This window comes from Synchiropus splendidus, chromosome 6 (genome assembly GCF_027744825.2).
Source record: "Synchiropus splendidus isolate RoL2022-P1 chromosome 6, RoL_Sspl_1.0, whole genome shotgun sequence".
Classification (NCBI taxonomy): domain Eukaryota; kingdom Metazoa; phylum Chordata; class Actinopteri; order Syngnathiformes; family Callionymidae; genus Synchiropus; species Synchiropus splendidus.
In genome coordinates this window covers 970,184-993,164 of record NC_071339.1, presented here as the reverse complement: position 1 = coordinate 993,164, position 22,981 = coordinate 970,184, and the positions used below count along the sequence as shown (strand labels likewise).

Here is a 22,981-nt window from a genome sequence, read left to right as displayed (position 1 = left end):
CGCACACTCGGCCTTGCGTCTCTCTGAACGCTTGAAAAGACTCGGACACAAGGTTAGACATGAAAGGGCCTGCAGAGTGTACCGACAGCATTGTTCCATTCAGGCTCTGGTTTGGAGCTCACAATTGCCTTTGACTTTCTCTATGAACCAGACCTTGAGCTGGAGAGCTTCAGAAGGCTGGAGAAAAACACTCCACAAGTCGTTTTCAGCGCGCGGCCTTCGGATGAAACACCTTTGTTGACAGATTACTGAGAGGAGCTATCAATCCTGCAAGAGCTGATGAATGTCTCGCAGGATCCGCTGTCACAGGGAAACTGGAGGGTGTGGAACAGAGCTGCCTCAGAACGTATGGAACATGAGCTCGATAACAGCTGCAGACTCATTGACATGAGCTACATTAGCTAGCGCAGCAATGACCACACAGCGACCCTCCCTCTTTCAGAGCAGGGCTCCGACTGCAAGTGCAGCCAGCTGTTTCACCCCATATGTCCTGTCATTACCCTCAAATTGAATGAAAAACGCAGCATCAACGTCACCACGGAACTTGTGACTTAACCAAAGTGAGCCGCGCGGACAGAACTACAGGAGCTAAAGAGAGAGAGAACTGTGTGTGTTAATAAACACAAGTTTGGGTGAGTGAAGTGAGCAGCTTGGTGGAGGTTTGCACTCTCTTGACTCCTCACAGGACCGTAAACAGTGTAGCCACGTAGCATCAGCACGAGGTGGCATCGCACAGTCACATGACAGTCAAGACAGGCCGACTTATTGCCTTAGTCCGGCTATGTTTGGACTTTTAAAATACATGCTAACAGAGTCCGACTACTGGAGAGAAACTGGAGTTTCAGCAGCTAAGCAAACTAAACTAGCATGTATCCAGTAGCTGGACGTAGCTGACATAGCTAGCAAACCTGACATTAGCGCTGTTAACACTCGTGAAGATGCTGATCTGCAGACGTGTAGCTCTGTCTGTCGCATTCACGCTGGTCGCTTGTTCTCACAAGAAGATCAGAGGATGCGATTAGTGGTCTGTGGAGATGTTAGCATGGTTGACAAGCTAGTTGGAGCTCAAGTTAGCGTTGTAGCACTGGAGAATGGACTTGGTCTGGAGACCACTTTTTTAGGGTCTCAGTCTCTAATGCATTTTTACTAGGTCAGGTCTCGGCCTCGGACTGGACCAACTCAGGGTTTCTTTTCAAGACCGACAGACAAAACTGTGACAACTGGTGAAAGAAGGATTCTGGCTTTTTGTCCAACTGACCCACTCGAGGGCCACACCGGGAGCCGGGGCAGGTCACTATCACCAGAACTCTGGACTCCAGCACACTGGCACCTGCTAACTGCCTGCAGGGACCCTGGCTGACAGTGTGTGTGTTTCAAGGCGCGTGCACGACTTACCAGGCTTGCACGGGATGGGCTGCAGAGGTAGCGCCATCTGTGGGTCGGAGGCGACCGGGAGAGGCTGGGTGTTGGTGTGGAACGCCGGGATCATGACGTACGGCATGTTCACCTGCTGGGACCAGGCAGCAGCACGTCGGTCACAGAACAAGCCCAACCCTGCTGCGGCAGCGCGCTGGTGTACCTGGATCTGCTGCTGGAGAACGTTGATCTTGTGCTGCTGCTGGATCAGTTGCTGCTGCTGCTTCGTGATCTGCAACACAGACGCAAGACAACCTGCTCTCAAACCATTCTCCTTCTTCCTCTGAAGGACAAAAGCCTTGTTAGCTGTTCGCGAGCTCATCTGTTAACACACACGCACACACACACAGACAGAGGCGAAGTGTGACTTCTATAGTTCCACTTTAGGAGGCTCACAGAGGCTGGGTTCTGGTTCTGGCTTTGACCCACTCAGAACTGGGTTTACACTGATTTAGAGCTGTGATTCAGCTGAACCACCTTTGCAGATGATAGACGACCATTTCATGCACATGTGTGTCGCTGACATCCACCTGCACACGGCCGCGCATCTCTTCCCCACAACTGTTCGATTCTTCATCTAAAACCAGGACTGGGGCAGCCGTAGGGTCCCTCCAGGATGAAGGATTTACCTGCTCCTGCTGCTGTCGGGCCAGCTCCATCTGCTGCTGCTGCTTCTCCAGCAGCAGCGCCGCCATGTTCCTCTGCTCAGAGTGAGCGCCGAGGAGTTGCTCCCTCAGCGCGCTCAGCTGGTTGATCATCAGCAGCAGCTGCAGCTCCTTCTCGGCCAGAGACTCCGGGGTACCTGGAGCAGACACACACACAGTGATCTTCACCCTGTCTCTGGCCACGGCACCTTGGTTCACAGCACCACAGGAGCCTGGGCCACTGGTGCTTCGTGTCCTGTAGAAACTCCCTGTTCACTGGTGAAACACTGCAGCTACTGACACTGGCTTGTTCTGTTGCCAGGCTGTTTGTTTCCCGTGTGTCCAGAAAGAGGCGGCAAAATAGGTAATGCTTCATTGATGTGTGGACTGACTTGAAATCACTGTTTGGATGGAATCACTTCTCTTTTGCATGATGTGACTGTAGTTTCCAGACAAATCCTCGGCTTCTCTGCCTGAACTCGCTTCATAACAGCAACGGTTCTTTCTCTCTTCACATGTATTTTGTGGTGCGTTTAGTTGTTCAGAGCCACCTTTTAAAGCCCAGAGCCAACGTTGACAGTCCATGAGCATCAATACAGTTTGGAAGTCAGACAGGTCAGGTTAGCCGTTAGCTCTGTTAGCTCTGCGCCGCAGACAGTCTTTGGCCTGGTGGCGGCTCCCTCCCTCCCTCCCTCCCTCCATGGTTCTGTGGTGAAGGTGTGTGGTCCAGTTAGAGGCGCATCAGCTTTAGAAACAGCTGGAAGTTGTTGAAGCACGTGAGCGGCTTCTTGGCTGTGAGTGTGTGGGAAGAGGAGCGCGGCGCACCACAGCAGCGCTGCTTTGACTGAGGGAGGGATCAGCATCAGCATCAACACACTCTACAGTAGAGTGGAGAGAAAGAATGGCAGCCAGTCCATGGGATCATCTCCTCACCTTGGTTGCTCCTCAACACCTTCTCACTGTCATGACTTCATGGCGTCATATCGCCGCCTCTGTCTCCGGACACATGAGGTGACGCTGGATCAGTTTCCCGCGACACACCTGACACTCTCTCCATTGAAAATGGCTGTTTTACACGACAGCCATGTTCTTTGACATGGTTTTCATTGGAAGAGTTCACTGAGCTTCAACCTCTCGTGAACACTGGTGATGAACACACCTTCAGTTAACACTACATGGAGAAAAGCACCGTTAAAGTAGATGTTTTTTTTAAATGATTAATAAACGAATGTGGCTTAAAGGCTGATGAACGAATGGAACACATAACAAAGTTGAAATGACATTCTTCATTCAGACTGGAGTTGCTTGCCAAAGTCAGCGCTACACAGGTCGCCACGTCATCCACACACAATAGCACATTGATCGCTGCTGCAGGAAACGTCATGTGAGGAATCCGCCACAGACCCAGTCACTCAAGGACATGAAGCGCAGCAGAGCAGTCGCTACCTTTCAGGTGAGCTGCAGCCAGCGAGCTGGAGTCCAGCATCTTCTCCTTCCAGTCAGAGTTCAGCAGCTTCTCAATGGTCGGCATCACTGTGGACAAACACAACACGGGCTCAGCCCTGAAGAGGCGTCTGTCAGATGGATCCCATCTGATGCCCACGCGCTCTCCCCGCCTCTCGGCCGCTCGGCTAATGGCACTGAAGAGCAGATGAAAAGATTGGAGGTGCAGAGGTTGTTTGTGAATGTGGGAGAATTTTCCAGCGGATCAATATCTGGGCCCGCAACACTCCACAGAAGGTCAGCCAGCGGAGACCATTTCAGCCACATTTGGAAGCGTCTGGGCCGCTCTCGTTCAGAGGGAGGGGGAAAAATAGGACCAATCTTCGGCCGGCTCGCAGACGGCAGCTCACTTTAGAAGACTAGCAGTCACTTCTTCACATTGATTTTTTAGCAGAGCACATTGTTTAACGCGGCATGGCAGCCGAGCGGAGAGCACTCGCACTCAACACCGCCGTCTTGGAGAAAATTGCCACCTATTCAACTGACCACAGGACCCAGGTCGATCGCTTGAGGTGGCTCTCGCCCCAAACTCAAGGCCTTGCCACCTTTGTTCACGTATTTACGTTGAGCGCAAGAGGGTCTGATTTTATTTTATTTTATTTTAGTTCATGCCAGCACTTTATTCCAAAGCACTTTCCTCGTTGGTGGGATCCCCACAGACCATGGCAATAAAGTTCATTCTGATATTGACTCGCGGCCCACTAGCTTCGCTAACTTCGTGAAACTGTAGCATCTCCACCTCCACAATGTGTTAATGGTCCAGGGCTGCAATGATTCGTTGAACAAAAGCTTGTGCGTCGACGTGTCATGTTGCGGTTCGTGTAAACACAGAGCGACGGAGTCTGGGACTCGCTAGCATGCTTTGCTAGCAGAAGCTAACTTAAAAAGCCAGTGTTAAAGGCAACTGTGCAACTGCTGGAGTGACAGTTTCATTCATGCTATAGCACAAAAAAACTGGAATACATCGAATTAAATCACATAACTTTTTTTTTCAGAGTTTCCACCAGGATATTTTGAAGAAGCAAATCTAGTAAATCCACGCTGCAGCCGTGCTCCCCTGCTCCGTCTCTTCATATGGGGAGGCGCGACTCGAGTTAGAGTTTATTTATTTAGTTACTACGATGTTTCTGATGGGATTTTCACCTTAAAAACATCCACCATCCAACCATCTCCAGCTCCACAATGTGTTAATAGTCGAGGGCTGCAGTGATTCGCTGACGTCAACAACAAGCAACGACAAATTCCTGGATTATGAGTCAATATTTGAATATACTTCTTTAGAAATCTATGGTGTCGGAGCTTCACAGCAAGATGATTTAAGCAACAGGAATTCAAAGTAGACTCATAATTGTGATGAGTCGACTAGACGAAAAAATAACATGGAAAATAGTTGTTAGTTGCAGCCCTTTCAGAAGGAAATGTCAGAGCAAAAACGGTCAGTAGCTGTTCACAGCAGGGAAATAAGACTCTACAGAGCGTCTCCCAGAGAAAGCGGTGACAGACCTTCCTTGAAGTTGGACTGTGCTTCCAGCTGCTCGTACTTCTTGACCTCCCTCAGTCCGGTCGGGCTCTGTCGGGCCAGCAGCTCCTTCCCCGGCGAGTCGTCCTGACAGGACGCAGATCGGTGACTGAGCAGGCAACGCGCACGCCCGCAGCAGGCGTCCTTACCAGCGGCGAGCAGGAGAGCGGCGGCGTCAGCTGTCGGGCCTCCAGCGTCGGATTCCCGGACCAGTCCCGGGAGGGAGAGCTCTTCAGAGGCTGGGCGTCGGGCTGGACTCTGCCGGCTCTCCTCGACTCTTCTTGCTCTACTTTGACGCCGACGCCCGCCATGCTGACATCACCGCGGGACGCGAGGCGCAGCAGCACGGGAGGGCCAGGCTCAACCATCCTGCCGGGAGACAATCGCACTCACTTACTCAGTGAGAAACAAGAGCGTGTACTTCCATCTTTGTGAGAACCTGTGTGACTTTTGGAGAAAGTTTTGGTTAAGACTCAGTTTGAGGGTTAAAACCACCAAATATCTCACTGGGTTTCAGTTTGGTTCACACTAAAGGTTAAGGTTAGCCATTTGTTTCAGATGTTTAAGGGGGAGAGGCTGGGGAAAGGGTGATGGCCATGAGAGGTCCTTTGACAAGACACTGGTCTTATGAGGACATTCTGCTTTGTGAGGACTGATTTGGTCCGGTCCACGCAGAGTTTTGAGGGTGCAAACGTCAAAGGAACCGGGTGATTCTCACTGGGTTCCAGTCTGGTTCAGGTGAGCCACGTGTTCAGGGGGAGAAGCTGGGGAAAGGGCGATGACCATGAGAGGTCCTCACGAGGACAGAGCTACAAGCATGTGTGTGTGTGGTGAGTGTGCACGTGTCCCTGGCTCTGCTGCAGGAGGAAAGAAAAACACGTCAGACGGCAGAACAAAACAAACAGAACACAAAAGGGCAAAAAGTGCACATATATATAAAGAGGCAGAAAAAAAGCCATTGTTGGAGCTCGGGAACAAAGGAAGCCGGGACAATAGGGGAAAGGCTGACAAAAGCCGGCGGCCGCAGGAAACAGGCCGGATAACAATGCCAGCGGAATGTGCCGACCGACTCGGGAACACAGCGAAAAATGCGGAGCGCCACCATTGTACGGAAGGCATCATAATGATTAGACCCCCCACCCCCCACTTCACTCGTATCTGCTTGTTGTTGGACAAAGCCACCTGTTCTCCACAGTCCCAGTCATCTCTGAGTGTAAACAAATAGGGAGCAGCGGCGCGTCCGTGTTGCGAACAGACTCAGCAAGTGAAACTGACCAGGGCCATGACACTCGGGTCTTGGGTCCGGGTGAACTCACACAGCCACCGGACCACACGGACCATCAACAAATCCTAAAGCCTCAACGTCTGAGTGACATCTTCAATAAGGCCGTGGAAAACAAGCATTTTAGGAGAGAGAGAATTGTGACAAGGTTTTTCACCACACAAGACAAAGGACTGACAGTTTGGATCATGATCTGGAGAATAGACTCTGACTCCATGATCAAGGACGAGGACTCCATGTCCAGACTGCTCCATAGTTCAAGTGTTCAGAGACATGAGACACAGCAGACAGACAGACAGACGGCTCCATTGAAGCCCTAAATAAAGCTGGCAGAGCAGCCTGTCAGACACCAGCGGCTTCTACCAGAGACCTGAAACATTGAGTTGCTCATCTCTGCACTGCAGACTTCACTCTTCTATTGAGACGTCAACAAACCATGGTGTTGGAGACAAACTCCACTCCTGAGTTCCATCATCCAACAGAGAGACTGTCGTGTCCAACACATGGAGGAGAAGGAACGTGGGTTCATCCTGGTAATTTTATCGTGACAACTTATTTGTTATCACGATAAATGTGATCCGCCTCCGCATGTTGGCTTCAAGAGTCCACCACAGACGGAGGAGACGGCAAGTCATTTCACGCCACCTGCTTTTGACACCATGCTCCTCTTTGTCTGAGGGAGAAGAGGATTTTGGAGCTTTTGTCACCTGGAATCCAGGTGTGCGGTTCAGGGAGGACCGAGGAAAGTGTCGAGCAAACAAAGCCGCAGCTGCCATGGGACTGAATCGGAGGGTTCCGTGGCGTGACATGAGGGGAGTCTGGCTGTTTCTGGGCCTGGAGGCACAGGTGGCTCCCGGACAGAAGTGTGACAGTGTGAGAGAAGCAGAGGTATTTGCAGAGCTGGAGTGACCCAGCGAGCCGTTGACAGGGAGGAATGTGGCGGGAACAATGCGTGGCAGCTCCAACAATGGCCGCCCAGGTTATCTGCCTCATCTCGTCCACATTGTCTCTTTTACCATGACACAACCCAAGAAAGGATCACGCTCAGACCTTCAACTCCCTCAGTGAAAAACACAACAAGATGGACTGGTTAATACCCGTCAAGCATGTGAGCCGACGTCTTTGTCTTTCGCTCGTACATGACGACATTCGGCTCCGAGTCAACTACATTCGTCCTCACAGATCAGTCAGTGACAAATAGATATTAGGGCTCAGTGAAATAGCAACGATACCAAAGGCCAAACAAGGCCCACCATACCAAACCAAACCTAGTTTTGTGAAGAAATAAATGAAGGTAACAAATATGACTGGAAAATATTTGACTGTGAAAATGGGCACCGGGTCGCACTTCCAACTTGACTTGGGGTGACCTTCAGAGGGTCATGGCATCAAATCGAATGGTTCCACCAGAGACTCCGAACGCAGTTATTAGAAGTTAAATTCATGAAAACTCTGCCAACTCATCATCAAACCTCTGCGCTGCTTCAAAACAAACGTTATTTTGGTTTTGATTCAGATATGCTTTGGCCTGTCCTCTGAAGACAAGGCATCAGAATGTGATATTTTTAGTATTGATATTGTAGCTGTGTATAGAAACATGAAGAAAATACAGGAGCGAGTCCATCTGACATCAACACAGTCAAAACACATGCACCACTGCTGATGGTTGGATGGATAGATAGATAGATAGATAGATAGATAGATGATGGATAGATAGATAGATAGAGCGATAGATAGATAGATAGATAGATAGATAGATAGATAGATAGATAGATAGATAGATAGATAGATAGATAGATAGATAGATGCATAGATGATAGATAGATAGATAGATAGATAGATAGATAGATAGATAGATAGATAGATAGATAGATAGATAGATAGATAGATAGATAAATAGATAGATAGATGATAGATAGACAGATGGACGAATGGATGGATAGATAGTAGACAGACAGTCAGACAGATAGATAGATAGATAGATAGATAGATAGACAGATAGATAGATCGATAGATAGATAGATAGACAGATAGACAGATAGATAGATAGACAGACAGATAGATAGATAGACAGATAGATAGATAGATAGATGGATGGATAGATAGATGTCAAGTACTGTCCTAAATAAAAGGATGGGTGGAAGAGCGTGCCTTCTTCCCGGGGCCCCAAGCGGGCCCCTGAATGAGTGAGGCTGGAGCCATCACTCTCTTGCATTGCGCCACTTCTTCCCACGCCACTCCACAGTCAAACTTCAGCTAGCCGACAAGTCGTAACCCGTCCAAGCTAACATTTCTCCCCGGGGGAAGCGACGGCGTTTACAGCTTCTGTTGTTCTCCTTTCTTTTCTTCTTTTGTTCTCCGACTTCCCTCCGTCCTCCTCTCCCAGCCACACACACACTCGTGGCTCTGCTGTGGCCCGGCACAGGCCGCGGCAGAAAGCGAGTCAACAGCAGCACAACAGAGACGACACATCCTGAGATCAATACTATCAACCCACACCAGTCGTAGACTCACCATACAAATTGAATGGATGGTTAATGGATGGATGGATAGACAGAGAGACAGATATTAAAGAAATAAAAGCCTTTTAGTTGTCTATAAACTGTAAACATTTCTTAAATAGAAGTTAGCTGAATCATAATGTATTCTATTCAAAATAAAGTCTCGACTCTTCACATACAAGTGGACTGACGCTGTTCCATCTGCATATTGAAGGTGCTGGACATCAGGATTAAATGGAAAGTGTAGGGCCCCACAAAAAACACCTGGGTTTTATTTCGTTTCATCCATTGTAACTGAGTAAAACTAAGTCCAACAGGAACTGCAGAGTGGAAGGCCACAGCATGACAGATCCAGCAGGACAACATCGCTGCCAGAGCTTTCATGAAGTCACCAACCCGACAAAGACCTGGAGTTTCGCTCCATAAAATGGTGAACAGCATTGGTGACCCTCACAGTCACTGAAGGTTCCATAGCTGGATTTTACCCGTGACTCATGTCAACAAGGGAGTAAAACTGGTGCGAGAAATGAGCCAGCCACCTCAGTAAGAGTCGCCCTGAGAATCCCAGCAACAGCAGGGCCACAGAGAAGTGGCCTGGACCTCAGTCCACCGCTCACCCTGGAGAGGGGACTTCTTCCACACGGAGCCTGCTGATGCAGGAGGTCATCCTCCCAACAGAGTCAAGTTCAACTGTTCCCCCTCGCGTCCCCTCCTGAGGCAGCGGACTTCCAAAGCTGTGCTCGATGGTCTGGACCTCTGCGGCGAGATTGGTTTCTCACCGAGAAGCCTCCACTCCTGCGGCCACACCAAACAATTACCACATCATTAGCCAGAGTGGTCATTATTAAAGCTGTTGAGGCCAAATTACGGAGGAATTCTTTTGTTGGACAACAACAATAGAAGCCATCACTGGTGAATGGGTTGTGCTTCCACACGTGTTCATCTGTCAAGGTCATGCGGACAGGGTTTCACGCAGTCCTCATGCCAGGCCACCAAGTACCTGGCTACGTGAGCCAGTGGCAGTCCGTGAGCAGGGGTGGCGCCGTGAGCTCTGCAGTCCTTCTGCTGCCTCTGAGCGTAGAGGAAGAGCAGTGGCAGCTGACAGGCAGCGAGGAAGCGCTTCACACTGTCCTACTGAGCTGTGGAGACAGTGATGGTGCTGACTGATGCACTGGTTTCACTGCAGCGCTCCAGGATCAGTCCAGCCATGGTTCAACACTGTCACCGTCATGGAGCCTCCATCCTCAACACGCTGCCTTCACCAGGTTTCTGGATTAAACTCACAACTTTCTGAACAAAGTTACATATTCTGGAGACTCTGTGGTTTATGTGTCACAAGGATGACATAGGACTCACTTAGCAACCATGCTAGCAAGGGATGCTCTGATCAATCGGTCACCGATCATGATGGGCTGATATCAGTGTGATCGGTGAATCACACACTCCCTGTCACAGAGGATCACAACACCTGATCAGGTGTGACAGCCGCGCTCTGGTGAAGCCCCGCTGGTGGTGATGCGTCCGCTCCTCCCTCCTGGCTGCTCACTCAGCAGCAGCACGTCTGCTGTGGAGCTTCTTTCAGTCTGTCATGTCAAGTTAGCATCCTGCAGCACATGCAGGGGACAATGCTGCGCAGGGAAGCGCCTTCAAATGAAACACGCCATGTAAAGCTCCAGCACTTGACGTTGCTGTTTTGGATTCCGGTGCAGCGTTTGTCAGCCACCTGAATCTGAAACCAATGCAGCGCTCTCTGTCTTGGCTACAGGATGTCAATATTTCACGGTCAAAGCAAAGTCTCACCAAACTGGGACGTCTCACATCAAATGAAATGTTTTTCAGTTGTCCTTTTGACAGAATAGTTGCTGCATGGTTTTTCTGTTTTTGCCACCTTGAAGAGGGATATAAAAACGTGTCTGAATTAAAATGAAGTTTGTTTTCACATCATGTTCACAGAAGGTCTCATCATTTCGATTACAAATTCATTGGCAAGCCATGCGATAGGTATCGGTGATCGGCATCAAAAACCCTGATCGGAGCCTCCCTGATGCTAACTGTTGCTAACGTGGAGCGAATGTCGTCTCCTTAAACCAACAATTCACATGAGAACTGGGGATGGAAAGCACCTGTGTTTGGTGCGTGACCCGGGTAATGACAGATGGGGAAACTCTCAGCTTGGTGAGCAGATCGATGGCCACACCTGTAGAATGTGTAGGTGCTTTGGCAGATGAGTTGAGGTGAGAGCGAACACTCTCATGGCACCATGGTGAGGACGAGCCACTTTATATCGGGCTGATACGCGGCGTACGTTTACATTACTGAGGGCCTGTGAGGAAAAAGGCCATCTAGACCTGCAGCAGGCTGGTACTGTCAATATCACCTTGGCTTTTGTGTTGTGCAGCCAAATCTCTGAAAGCTATTTCACCGTGTCCCGGGCTCGTCCCGATCGCTACATCTCTAAATAAGACGTATAAATGGACATAAAGACATGAGGGAGAGAAAAAATAGAACAGGACTTTCGTCACAGTTCCTTTATTCTTTCGTCTTTTCAGAGCGACAGGTTAAAAAGCAGCCAGTTTTTTTCCCTCTTTCTTTTCAAGCCTCTCTCTCACATCCCCTGATCCCCCACCCCCCACCACCCCACCCCCCTCGTTTTCTCTGAAACAGGTCGTCTATTGTGGCGGTTAGCAAAAGGCTAGTGTGGCATTTATCAGAGAGGACGAGGAGGAGGGGGGGCCTCCACAAAACACACTCCCAATAAAGAGATACAACAAGACAAATAAAAGAAAGGATGTGTATGAAGGCCCCTTTCTTCTTCTTCATTTACAAAGGCCCCTTGCCCTCCAGCCCACTGCCTCCACTTCTTCAGGCTGGAGCGCACACAAAGGCGCGACAATGCGCCCGCTCCTTCAGCCCCACACACTTTATATACTTTCTGCTTTCAGCACTTCTGCTGGAGAGCACCACGTGTGTGAGGGAGGGGGCCGCGGCGTGCTGAGGCTCTGACAGAGGAGTCACTATGGAAACGTCTTTGAGCGGCGAGGAGAACAACAGGTGACTCTGTTGCAGGTTGGTCCATCAGAGGAGCAGCGGGAGGCGCTCAGGACCAGGGCTCTTAACCAGCTGCAGTGAGCTGCTGGGCATGTGCAACATGACGGGCAGACAATCCTGCATCTCACCATAAACTGGATAAACCCACGACTCACTGGCTGCATCGGACCTGCACACGTGAACATGAGGAGACGGTGACGTGTGTGACAGTTGTGGAGAGTGTGGTGGACTTTGCTTCACCATGGTAGTTTGAAAGTGATGTTGAATCCAGGGAACCTTTGATCATGACACTGGTCGACTCTGACTCTCTGGATCCCTGTTTCTTTGATGAGATGGAGTGGTCCTGAGTTCCATCATTAAACAGTGTCAAGAGAGACTCTAGTGTCCAACACATGGAGGAGAAGGAACATGGGTTCATCCTGATCACTATCGCTGAACTTAGAACATTTATCCTGATAACTTTTTTGGTCCATACGGCCCGTCCATGCTCTCCACTCTTTTACTGAGGCTGGTATTTTTAACAGCTCATTCTTCTCAGCTCCGTCATCCATCTCTCACAGCTAGAGGAAACCAGAGTCTCCAGATGGAACCCACACTTGTGACATAATCGTGGCACAAAGATCAGCCGGCTTTTGATCATACGCTCGAGAGTGAGTCACCTCCAAATAAACTCGCGCTCAGAAGCAGGTTTTGGATCAGTGCGACCCGTTCTGACGTCCGTACGGCGAGTGGTTCCTCTCTGCCTAGTGTTGCAGTCAAGACCAGAGCAGGCAGGGACCGAGGGCAAACCAGGTGCTGGTTCCACTGAAAGCCTTTGACTTCCTGATCCATGTTGAGCTACCATTTCTCATGCAGTGAGAAATGAAGAGGGCCGTCTATACGACTGTCACACTTGAGCTGCTCTCTTCAGAGTGGGGTCAGACTTGGTCGCCCCCTCCTCACAGGTCTGGCCGTCTCCACGTTTCCCTTCTCTTCTCAGACATGTCGCAACCTTCTTCAAGACGGACCATGTGACAGTTTGAGTCTGGGGGCGGGGCAACACCCATCTGCTAATTTAAAGAAAAAAAGTCCCTCAGCACTCATGAACAGGAAGCTGCCATGATGATAACAGGTCCAAAAAACTGACTGACATCCGTCATGAATATGTCGCACCATTGAATACTGAAGTAGTAAATCATAACAGAAATCAGGTGTTGGACGTGTTCGAAATGAAAAAATGAATCAATATGAAAAAGAGAGATTGAAAGTGTTTGGAGGCAGATGGCAAGTGTGTTTTCATTAGAATAAAAGGACAAATCCTTCCCTCACAGCAGGCCAACTCGCATGAAAAACACACTGAACTAAGCACTTGGTAACGTTCCACTGACCATGTCACGGAGGGCAGTAGAAACGTTGCTCCTCTGAGGTGATGATGATTTTCTGCAGTGTTGTGGCGGCCGATCGACACAGGCCTGTCTCTCTTGGAGCCATCATTTCAAATCACTCCAGAAGGAATGGAATTCATTCAGAATGAGTCGGGCTTCAGCGCATCGCGTGACTCTCACTCAACATCAGTGTATGTTGCGTTTTCAACGTATAAGCAGGTGGGACTCAAATGAGGCCAGTAGGTGGCAAGAGAAGCTTCAATATGAAAATTATTTTTTGTCACTTAAATATATGACATTGTAAGCTTAAAATATATTCCTGTGTCATTTAATTTTGTCTGAAGAATATCCAGATCATTGATGGAAGATCATATCTTGGCAACAGAACTCTGGGTTTAATATGTTCGTGTGATTTTAAAAAGGCACTTTATTGCACCACATTCTATTCAGTATTTATTTATATTTACTTGTTTGTTTTAAGGCGCAAAATACTGTTCAACAAGCAGCAACTTGTCGAAGGAAAAACTCATTCTGAAAGGAAAAACAAAAAAGGAATAAACTCTTAATGGAGATAAGTTTAATTTAGAGTTGGAATTGAGGTTGTACTCTCGCTCTGATCTCCAGGATCCAGATGGAGGTCTGGCCCAGCACACGCCTCACCAGCAGAAAGCAAAGCCCTAGTGGAGGTGCACGTCATTGCAACCTGAGTCAGAAGGAACGTTTCACTGTTGAAGCAGCATCGGCAGCCGGAGACGACTGAGAAGCTCCAACTTGCCACGAACACCGAGCTCTTATGGGGTGAAGATCACGGGCCACAGCAGGACAAAAGAAAGCGCTTGTGAAAAAGTGAAGTGTGTGTTTAAGGCAACACACCTTGGTCCTGTAGGAGCACGCAGGTCCACCTCTCACACATGATGTTGGTGAAGCAGCGACATGTTGGCGTGTGTTAGTGAAGGCAGGAGAGAAACATTCCTCCTCCCCGACAAAGGAGCGCAACTGAAGCCAGGGGTCAGAGGGTTTGGCTTGTTTGCAGTAGAACAGGAATCTTACCTTGAGCGTGCGGCGCTGGCTGCTGCTGCTGCTGTGTGTGTGCTGCAGTTTCCCGCCGCTAATATATAGGCCGACAGCTCCCGGCCCGCCTGCCGCGCCAGCGCTGAGCTCGGCAAGACGCTTCCTCTCTGCAGCAGGTGGCCTCTGAACATGTGAAGCTCCAGCATCTACAGAAGCCGGTGTTTCTTGTGTTTCCTCTGAAGGAGACAGAGCTCCGACAATGGGTCGGGTTTGAGGAGCGAAGGAGGGATCAAAGTGCATCCTCGCAGTTAAAGGTTGACCCGAAACACTTTTCTCCGCTCGGCGCCAGCCGCTTCTGATGTGACGGATCAATAGAAGCACACGAGCCAGTGGCATCACAAACACCAACAAACACCTGCTCTCGTCGCTTCAGCCCTGAACTCGTGTCCATCTTCACCTGCCAAACTCTGATCCACATTCTTAGAAACCACTCTGCTTTTTAATCTTTTAACAGCATTTGACCTTTCATGGGTTCACACTAGCGCCGGGAGAATTCAGAGGGAAAACCACTATGATGATTAAAAACAAGGAGGACGGCGGAGTGGAGAAGGCAGAGCTTCATGCAGCCGATTTGAAACATGGACGAGCGTCTTTCAGGTGACAAACCCACCCACATCAATATCCAGTATGTTCAAGGCAGAATTCAGGGATGTTTATTTCGTAAATATATAGATGCTCAATGCTTCAAAAGGAAAGTGAACTGCACTGATCCAAGTTTCATTTCTTCATCCAGCTGCACATAAACAATGTGGCTTCAATGAGAGGCGATGACCCGGATAACTGAGCACTCTCACAAACATCCAAACCACTGGAGAACACATCACGGCGGCGGACGTGATTCTGGAGGCTTTCACCGTGTTTTTCATGGAAAAAATCCAAAAGACTCACCATCATAACTGACTGGTGAGGGTTAGATGTCGCCGGCATGTGAAAGTCACAGCATCCGCCACAAAAAGATACACGATTCAGTCCGATTTGGTGCAGTGTAAATAACGCGAGGACGTCCGCAGATCGTTGTAATTTCACAGATTCTCCACCCTTTTGCAGCCATAGCCAGGCTTCTAGCTAGAGGGCGTCTCTAAACTGCGACACATGAAAAACCACCCGCCAGCACTCCAAACTGGACGCCCCGTTTCCTCAGCAGGACGCCCTAAATGTATCACCAGTTCCTGTCTGAGGCCCAACTCCTGGTGTCATCTCACTGCTTTACATTCAATTGTGTTTACACCCGGTAATTTCTCAGAATATGATCCAAAGTCACAGATTCTCCAACCTTTCACAACCGTGTTTTGGCCATCACGGTCGCCATATTAGTTTACCGCCATCATCTGGCGGTAAGTCGCCCAGGGAGCCCTTCATCTCACAGTGTTACCGATGCAACAGTGACTGACTTCAGACTTCGTCTGTTAACGTTTGTTATTTGACTCAGATGTTTATCAAGTTATTCTGGCACAAAAAGATGTTTACAGTTTGTTACAAAGCAAGTTGTCAGTCGTTGACATGGCGTGTCGGGAGGGGGCGGGGTTATGGGTTGGGGGCAGGGTTTTGGCCGCCCTGTTTCAAAATCAGAGCTAAAAGCCTGGCCGTAGCTCGGACGCCATATTTGGTTACTGGTGTTATCGGGAGGCTATATACACCTGGCGAGTCGCCACACTCGCGGCTTGGAAGCGCTGTGATCGGTGGGATGTGGGATGACGCTGGTCACAGGAGGAAACCGGACACTTTGAACAATGGGTTACTAAACTAACTCATAGCTTTTCAATCGGAGCATTTTGGCGTTTTTCTGGCACGACGCTTGTGCATGGGAATGGTTGGGGGCGGGGCTTTGGATGAAGCCCAGTTTCATAATCTTAGCTAAAATAAGTGACGAGACGGAGCGGGTGAGGACGGCTCTGAGAGAGAGTCACTTCTCTCTGCCACGGAAGCCTGCAGTAAAATGTTCACACATCATGGACTTTATGAGATAAGACTCTTTCAGAAAGATATTCAAAACCTGAAAACCTGCAAATGATAAATGTATTCAAACACTCACACAAAAAACATCAGCCCAACTAGATCTGCTGAACCTCACAAGGCGACATCATCTACACGAGTCACGAGTCAAGTGATCCACACTGAGGCACCCGACCACTAGCTCCCTCCTCTCGTCCCTCAGTTTACCGCCGTGCTGAACTCAGCTCTCAGTTTCAGAACAGAGTCTCGAAGTGCGAACCTCCACCTCCATGTTCACCGTGTCACTGCACGGATGGTTTCACTCTAAACAGATAAAAATAATAAATAATAAATAAATCATCCTCCGCCATTTCATTGACTAAAGCATGCTCATCCTGGACACGTCGACAGAGAGAAGACAGTGAAGCAGCAGCAACAGCAGCAGCAGCGAATGAACACGTCAAATAAGTGTTCGCTTTTCTTGTGCGGAGACAATGAAGAGTGGCTGCAGTTTAAAGAGATCACAGGCTTCCCTGCACCCTGCATTGTTCTGAGGGACCGGCTGGGCCTCACACACACACACACACACAGGCATTCTTCTCCATTGTGGTGCTCCTCTGTGGACCCCTGGTTCAACAGGCTGCTGAGAACAATGCTGAAAGGATATAAGAGGTCAGAGGGAGAGATGGAAAAAAGCTTTTGTCTCGCGGCTGCCCTTATGGAGACATTCAGTGTGTCGGAAACACACACACACACGCACGCACGCGCAGTCAGGTATCAAGTCAAATAATCTTCTCACAAAGACCGTTCGACATGCTTCACCTTCTTCACAGCTTGAGGTGCAACAGTCAGCTACAGTCCTGGGCTAATCAGGTTTTCGCCAGGGTTTAGCGTCCGTCTGTCTGTTTGGCAGAGAGACTTGAGGAAACAGCTAGCAGCAGACAGCCAGCCTGAACAGAGGGAGCTCCGGAGTAAACCACAAGATGGACGGAAGTGAGCTGCGGAGGTCGGCACTCTCACAGTGCTTTTCTAACGCCCATATTCTCTGTACTATAGGTTTTTTCCAAAGTCTCACCCGTCCTGCGACTTGTATGTAAGTTGGTCATCAGTGTGTTTTCACACTGATGACCAGGGGGTAAACATGACTGATGCGGTCCCACTCCATGTCAGGAATCTCGCCACCATCACACCTGATTTAAGCGTCACAACACAGACAACATGACTCACAGAAATGGACAAGGTTGTCGAGGTTTGCTGTCTTAAAGTGGTTCAAGTAGCCTTCAAATGAATGTAGACATATTTCTTCTGATGCCAAAACACAGGCGACCACATCCACACTCAGCCAGAGGGTCGGCCCTGGACAAAGTGCTGAGCCACTGAGGCAGGAAGTTCATTTTGACTCCAGGTTAACTGACGCAAAGACAGCGCAGGACAACAGAGGCACTTGAGAACAATAAGAACTAGAGCCGGCTGAGCGTTACAACAACAACAAAACAAAGGCAGATGAGTCACGAGTTCAGTTAAACTAAACTATCACTCACCTGGCAGGAAGCTGTTTGTTTGTTTCTTTTTGTTTCAGTTCACCCAAGGATAGAAGTGTTTTGTCACAAACTGCTTCTATACATCTTAAAATGTCTGCCGAGAGGTTCACCTGGAGCTCCAGCTGGTTTCCTGGAGAATCATTACACGGGGCTGCTGGTTAAAGTGACTAGTTAGAGTTGAGGTGAGGAACCACTGCAGAGACCTCCCACTGTCAAGTTGGCTCCACTGAGAGACACTGACAGCCTGATCCAACTGTAGCGTCACTGTCATGGAGATTCTCAACACAAGCTGCAGGAGCACATGGAGGGTCAAAACACTCAGCTCTAGTCAAATATGACACCAAACACCAGTCGCCGTTCATTCTCCATGAACCCGTTCACCTGACTGAAGGGGGGTGGGATCTCAGGTGAAGGCTAGAGCCACTCCTAGGATTAGCAAGAGGGTGTGTGGGTGAGCTGACGAGGACCACTGAAGACGCCAAGCAGGAGCTGAAAACCCCTGAGTCCCTTCCTCAGACCGTCTGAAATCCACGTCTGCGCCCTGCGGACCAGTTAGCAGCTGCTGACACTGGTGTTTTCTGACGGGAAGGAAAGAAGAAAGGAGGCCAGAAAGACACCTCAGGACAGGTGTCTTGCTCAAGGTCCCGGGGCAGAGTTCAAGACTTTGGACCACCAAACACTTCCTCCCTTAGGCGGCGATGTTGCGATCGCAACAATGAACAAAATTCCAACCAAATCTCTGTCCAATCACTGCGACTTCCCTGCCAGTTCCATCACTCACTTGAGCCTCCTTTGGCCCCGCCCCTCTCCTCAGCATGTGCAGCACCATATTCCCTCCCTCCTTGTTGAAGTCACGTGCGAGGCCAAACCCTCACATTGTCCCACAAATCTTGGCACCAAGGGTGGCGACTCGGACGTGAAGGATCCTGAACCCTAAACGTCCAAATCCCCATGATGGAACTGTAGAATAGAGGGAAGTCAGAAGTGCAGCGTCAGCCCAACACTATAAACCAACATGGCCGACCTCCAGCTCCATCTCTCTCCAGGCTGTTTCTGAGCCTCTACATCAACAGAGCAGCAGCTACTGTTGGAATGAGCCGCTCACACACACCTGTACCTCTCAGACTCCGCCCCCATCCAGACCTATGTTAGGCTCCGCCCTCGTGAGGCGCTCCAGAACAAAACAACTCTGTCAGAAACTACTCACAGAACAGCATGATCAACAAGATGGACTTATCTTAGCATCAGTTTTCATCTACATTTATTTATTGATTGATTGATTTAGTGTGTGTTCCTTGTATTTGGAATACTAGCATTTTGCAAATAAACCACATTCAGTTGAAATCATTGCAGCCTCATTGTTTTAGGTAATAAACTGACACTAGTTTCTCACAAGCTCTTTTGCAAAGCTCCTTATTTCCGGTCTTGTTGTTCCAGAACCATAAATGACTGCAATTTTCACCGCATTTTTTCAAATCGTCTGCAAAATCAGTCATTTTTGGCCGCAACTATCTACAGAAAACTCCTGACCAGGGATAGGTAAACAGAGGAACCCTGTCTGAGAGAAGGAGACAAGCGCCTGAGGCGGACGGAGGCGGAAGACATCAGCTGGTGACGGGCCACGCTGGTGAGGACCACCAGTGGAACATTGTTTACCCTTATATCAGGACGGTCCCGACGCACACGCCAACTCCCGAATGTAGCTTCACAAAATGTTCGAGCAATAACAGGGCGCTGAGGGAGAAGAGAGAGGTGGTGTGAGGAAAGGTTGACGGACAGAAAGGTCAGGGGCTCCCCACGGGCGGACAGGAACACACGCGCACACGCGGCTTATTCCAGACGTCGGTCCGCAAACCAGGGGCGAGACCCGTTTCACGCCACAGTCGCGTCAGTTACGTCCCGTGATTGAGACGGTCCACGCTGTTTCCAATCCTTTAAAAACGAGCGCGGAAAGTCGGACATTTCGAAAGCAAGAAAACTTTCCGCCCACTTGCAGTGGATGCGCAACTGTTGCTCACTCACCAGTTGTGAGGAAAGTCACTTCCGTCCTCGCTGGATCCGCGTGCGGGACAGTGGCGGCTCCGGGGCGCGGGTCCGGGTCCAGGGGTCCGGGAGATGACGGGCGGGGAGCTGGAGCTCTGCAGCGCCGCTGCGCGCCTCAGCCAAGACAGAGAACTGTGAGAGGCAGCAGCGCGCGTCCTCTCCTCAGTCAGGCGCTCCGAGTCTGCTTCCAGCCGTCACCCTGCCGCGCCGCTCACCTCCCCCTTAAAGGGCGAGGGACGGATTTCAGAGGAAGACGAGGATCGGTCTGTTTGCACGTGCATTAGGATGAACCTCGTCACATATCCACTAGACAGCGTGTGTACAATAGGACACACGTCAAAACACGATGATAAAAAAAAAAACGACTTCACCGATACGTTTCGAGCCGATAAAGGAAAGCTGCTGATCGCAGTTGGACAGGGGCCCCTGCAGAAATCTCTGCCCCCCTGTGGCCCCCGAGAGCCAACAGGGGCCATGGTCTCAACAGTGTGAACAGATACGTCCAAGAGGACCTGGTGTTTGGGGTTTTTACTGACACCTAAAAGGTTCACCAATCAGGTCGCCACTTCATTAAAGGGTTTTCACACTGCAAACTCTGTCTTGAGTCAAAGTCCATGTGGATCAAAAATCCAAGTTGTGAACACACCTGGACCAGGATTTGGCCCAGACTGGAGTCTCTCTGGAGAGGAGAGGCAAGGTTAAACCTGACTCACTCACGCGCGGCTGCGCCATGCATACCGCCCCCAGCCGGTCAGAGGGAGTACTGCAGCCTTTTCAGGACACGTCTGCGTCCAAGTGAACTCGGTGTCGATCGAGACCCAAGACTGGACGCGTCAAGACCAAACACCCGCTCTGCACGATCGTCATGTTCATGATGTCATGCAAAATGTTTTGTTGTCTTCTTGTTGACGGAAGTTTGGTTTCACGCGCGGCAGAAAATAGCTGACGGTGATGATGAAGAAAGACATGAGCGTGGAGGTCGTAACAGGGCACTTGAGAGGATGAAAGGAGGCGCGACTCAACGGGGACGGAAATAGAGAGACCAGAGCAGATCATAAAAAGAGGGGTGCAGAGAGCGTGAGCACAGAGAGCTCAGAAACAAAAGAGTGAGAATAGATAAAAGACAAGGGAACAGGTGAGAGCGCGCTGACCAACAGCTCCAGCATAGGTGGCTCCCGGGAACCTCACAAAGGTTAAATAAGAGGCCGGGGAAGAAGAAAAAAAGCGGGCTGTTGTCAGGCCAGAGCGCTGTTTCCAGTCCCTCCTCTCCGTGGCTTTGTGCCGCGGCCCAGCAGGAAGTGGGAGCTGGGCAGACAACAATTAACAAAAGAGCGGTGAAGAATACAATTAGCCATCAATGGCCAACCACAGGCCTTTGTGCCAGTCGCCATGGAGACAGCACAACACCACCACCACCACACTGATATTACAAAACCCTGTTTTCCACTCCTTTACCAGAGTGAAGCAGACGCCTCGCTCTCAGTTCATGACACTCACCTGATGTTGGAGGCGGAATGGAAACATCATGGTGGACCTCACCACAGGTCCAAGGTTGCCTCTTCAAACCACAGGTTTGACACCCGGATGTGGCCCCGGGCCTGTCTTACCGTGGTCCTCCTGAAGTCACAGGGACCTGGAAATGATTGTATTAAACAGCACTACTCTATTCCAAACAGAACTTGTGAGGGGTCTGGGACTCTCCTCCTTTTTTTTTTCCTTTTTCATGTGTTCTAGAAAGCGCCATGAAATCATGTATTTCAATTTCCTCTGGCTCATTAAAACATTAAAAAATGAAAAAGATATCGTATGTGCCGGATGTGACATCATCACATTTGGTGACACAACACCGGGTTTGTTGGGTGAAACTGACTGTCTTCTCCTGAGGTCCCAAACAGAGCCAGCACAGGGGGGTTGGTTCACCACTGGCTTCACAGAGTCTGGCTTGCTCAATGTGTCTGGTCTCAAGTCCAGCACAATGTTCGCTGGGGTCTTGCACAGGCGTGTTTTTGCTCCATAATCCCAGACGACACCGAAGAATCAAGGTAGTTGCCTCAGAGAACTCAGACTCTCAGAGAAGAAAAATGTCGCAAAATACTTCCATTTTGGAGGAGAAAAACCCGGATGTTTAAAATGAGCCCAAATGAGGGATGAAATCGGAGCATTGAGAACTCACTGGGCAGGTGATGTAACTTAGCAACTGATGGATCTGGACGACTGATGTAGAACATAAACAGTTCTTCTTCCTCGTCATGATGCGTTTGAGGCCGCTCTGTTAAGCAAATGTTCCTCAGGTGACGTGGTGAACGTTTGCCTCAGATGTGGGTGTGAAAATGAACCCACCTCCACTCTCTTCACTCCCTCCATACTTTACCGACTTGGCTGCTTCTTCCTTCACCTGAGCCTTGCTTGTTGATCAGGCCCCGCCCCCTCCACGCTCTCCTCCGTGCTGTTCTCCAGTCCACCTGCAGCTCCGACACTCATTACTGGAGTGGAGCTTCAGCTTCAGTGCTGGTGGTCCGCTCTGCTTCCCAGTAGCTGGTCCTCACTGTGTCTGACTCCAGCCTCTGTCAGCTTTGTTTGTCTGGCTTCCAGCAGTTGTCTAGCTTGGCGGTGGGTCGGACAAACCCGTGGCTGCTGCTGACTCCGGCGCTCACCTGCCTGGGCCACCATGTTGGAATGGAGGGCTCCAGGTTTGCTCAAACAAATGCTCTCAAAATACAGAGTCAACATGAGCTGCATGATTCACACTAATATCAAGACACGCTTGTGTTGCTCTTATGAGCAAGGCCTGAGACCAACTGTCTACTGTCTGTGACTATCAATCCTTTATTTTTTATTGAACACCTCCAAAGATTTTCATCTTTTCAAAAGCAGCTTCCCTGCCTACCAAAGTCCCTCAGGAAAATAAATATGGATAACAACAATTATAGTGAGAAATGACAACAAAAGTCAGAGGTGAGACGCTTCACTTTCTCTGTTCTCACAAAATAATTCCGTGCTCAGGTTTACAGAGGACACCGCGTTTAGCCCAACCTGTGTATGAATGTCCAAGTCACGACTCAAGACGGTGACTCGAGTCCCTGTCTCTGGTCTGTATACAAGTGTCAGTTTCCTCCA

At 49.7% G+C, this 22,981-nt stretch overlaps 1 protein-coding gene across 2 annotated transcripts in view; it reads right to left on the bottom strand.

The window, feature by feature from the left end:
* LOC128760077 (transcription factor SOX-13-like) overlaps positions 1–20,029 on the bottom strand; it is a 29,771-nt gene extending 9,742 nt beyond the window's left edge. Inside the window, exons 1-7 of one of the 2 annotated variants that reach the window (XM_053867054.1) lie at positions 19,844–20,029; positions 5,232–5,451; positions 5,067–5,169; positions 3,507–3,593; positions 2,046–2,218; positions 1,580–1,648; positions 1,396–1,510 (exon numbers count right to left, since the gene is read on the bottom strand). In XM_053867054.1, the coding sequence (XP_053723029.1) occupies positions 1,396–1,510; positions 1,580–1,648; positions 2,046–2,218; positions 3,507–3,593; positions 5,067–5,169; positions 5,232–5,450 (766 nt within the window). In that variant the 5' untranslated portion in view covers position 5,451; positions 19,844–20,029. The remainder of the gene's footprint in view (positions 1–1,395; positions 1,511–1,579; positions 1,649–2,045; positions 2,219–3,506; positions 3,594–5,066; positions 5,170–5,231; positions 5,452–19,843) is intronic. The other variant, XM_053867055.1, reaches the window with a different exon arrangement.
* Positions 20,030–22,981: the final 2,952 nt, after the last annotated feature.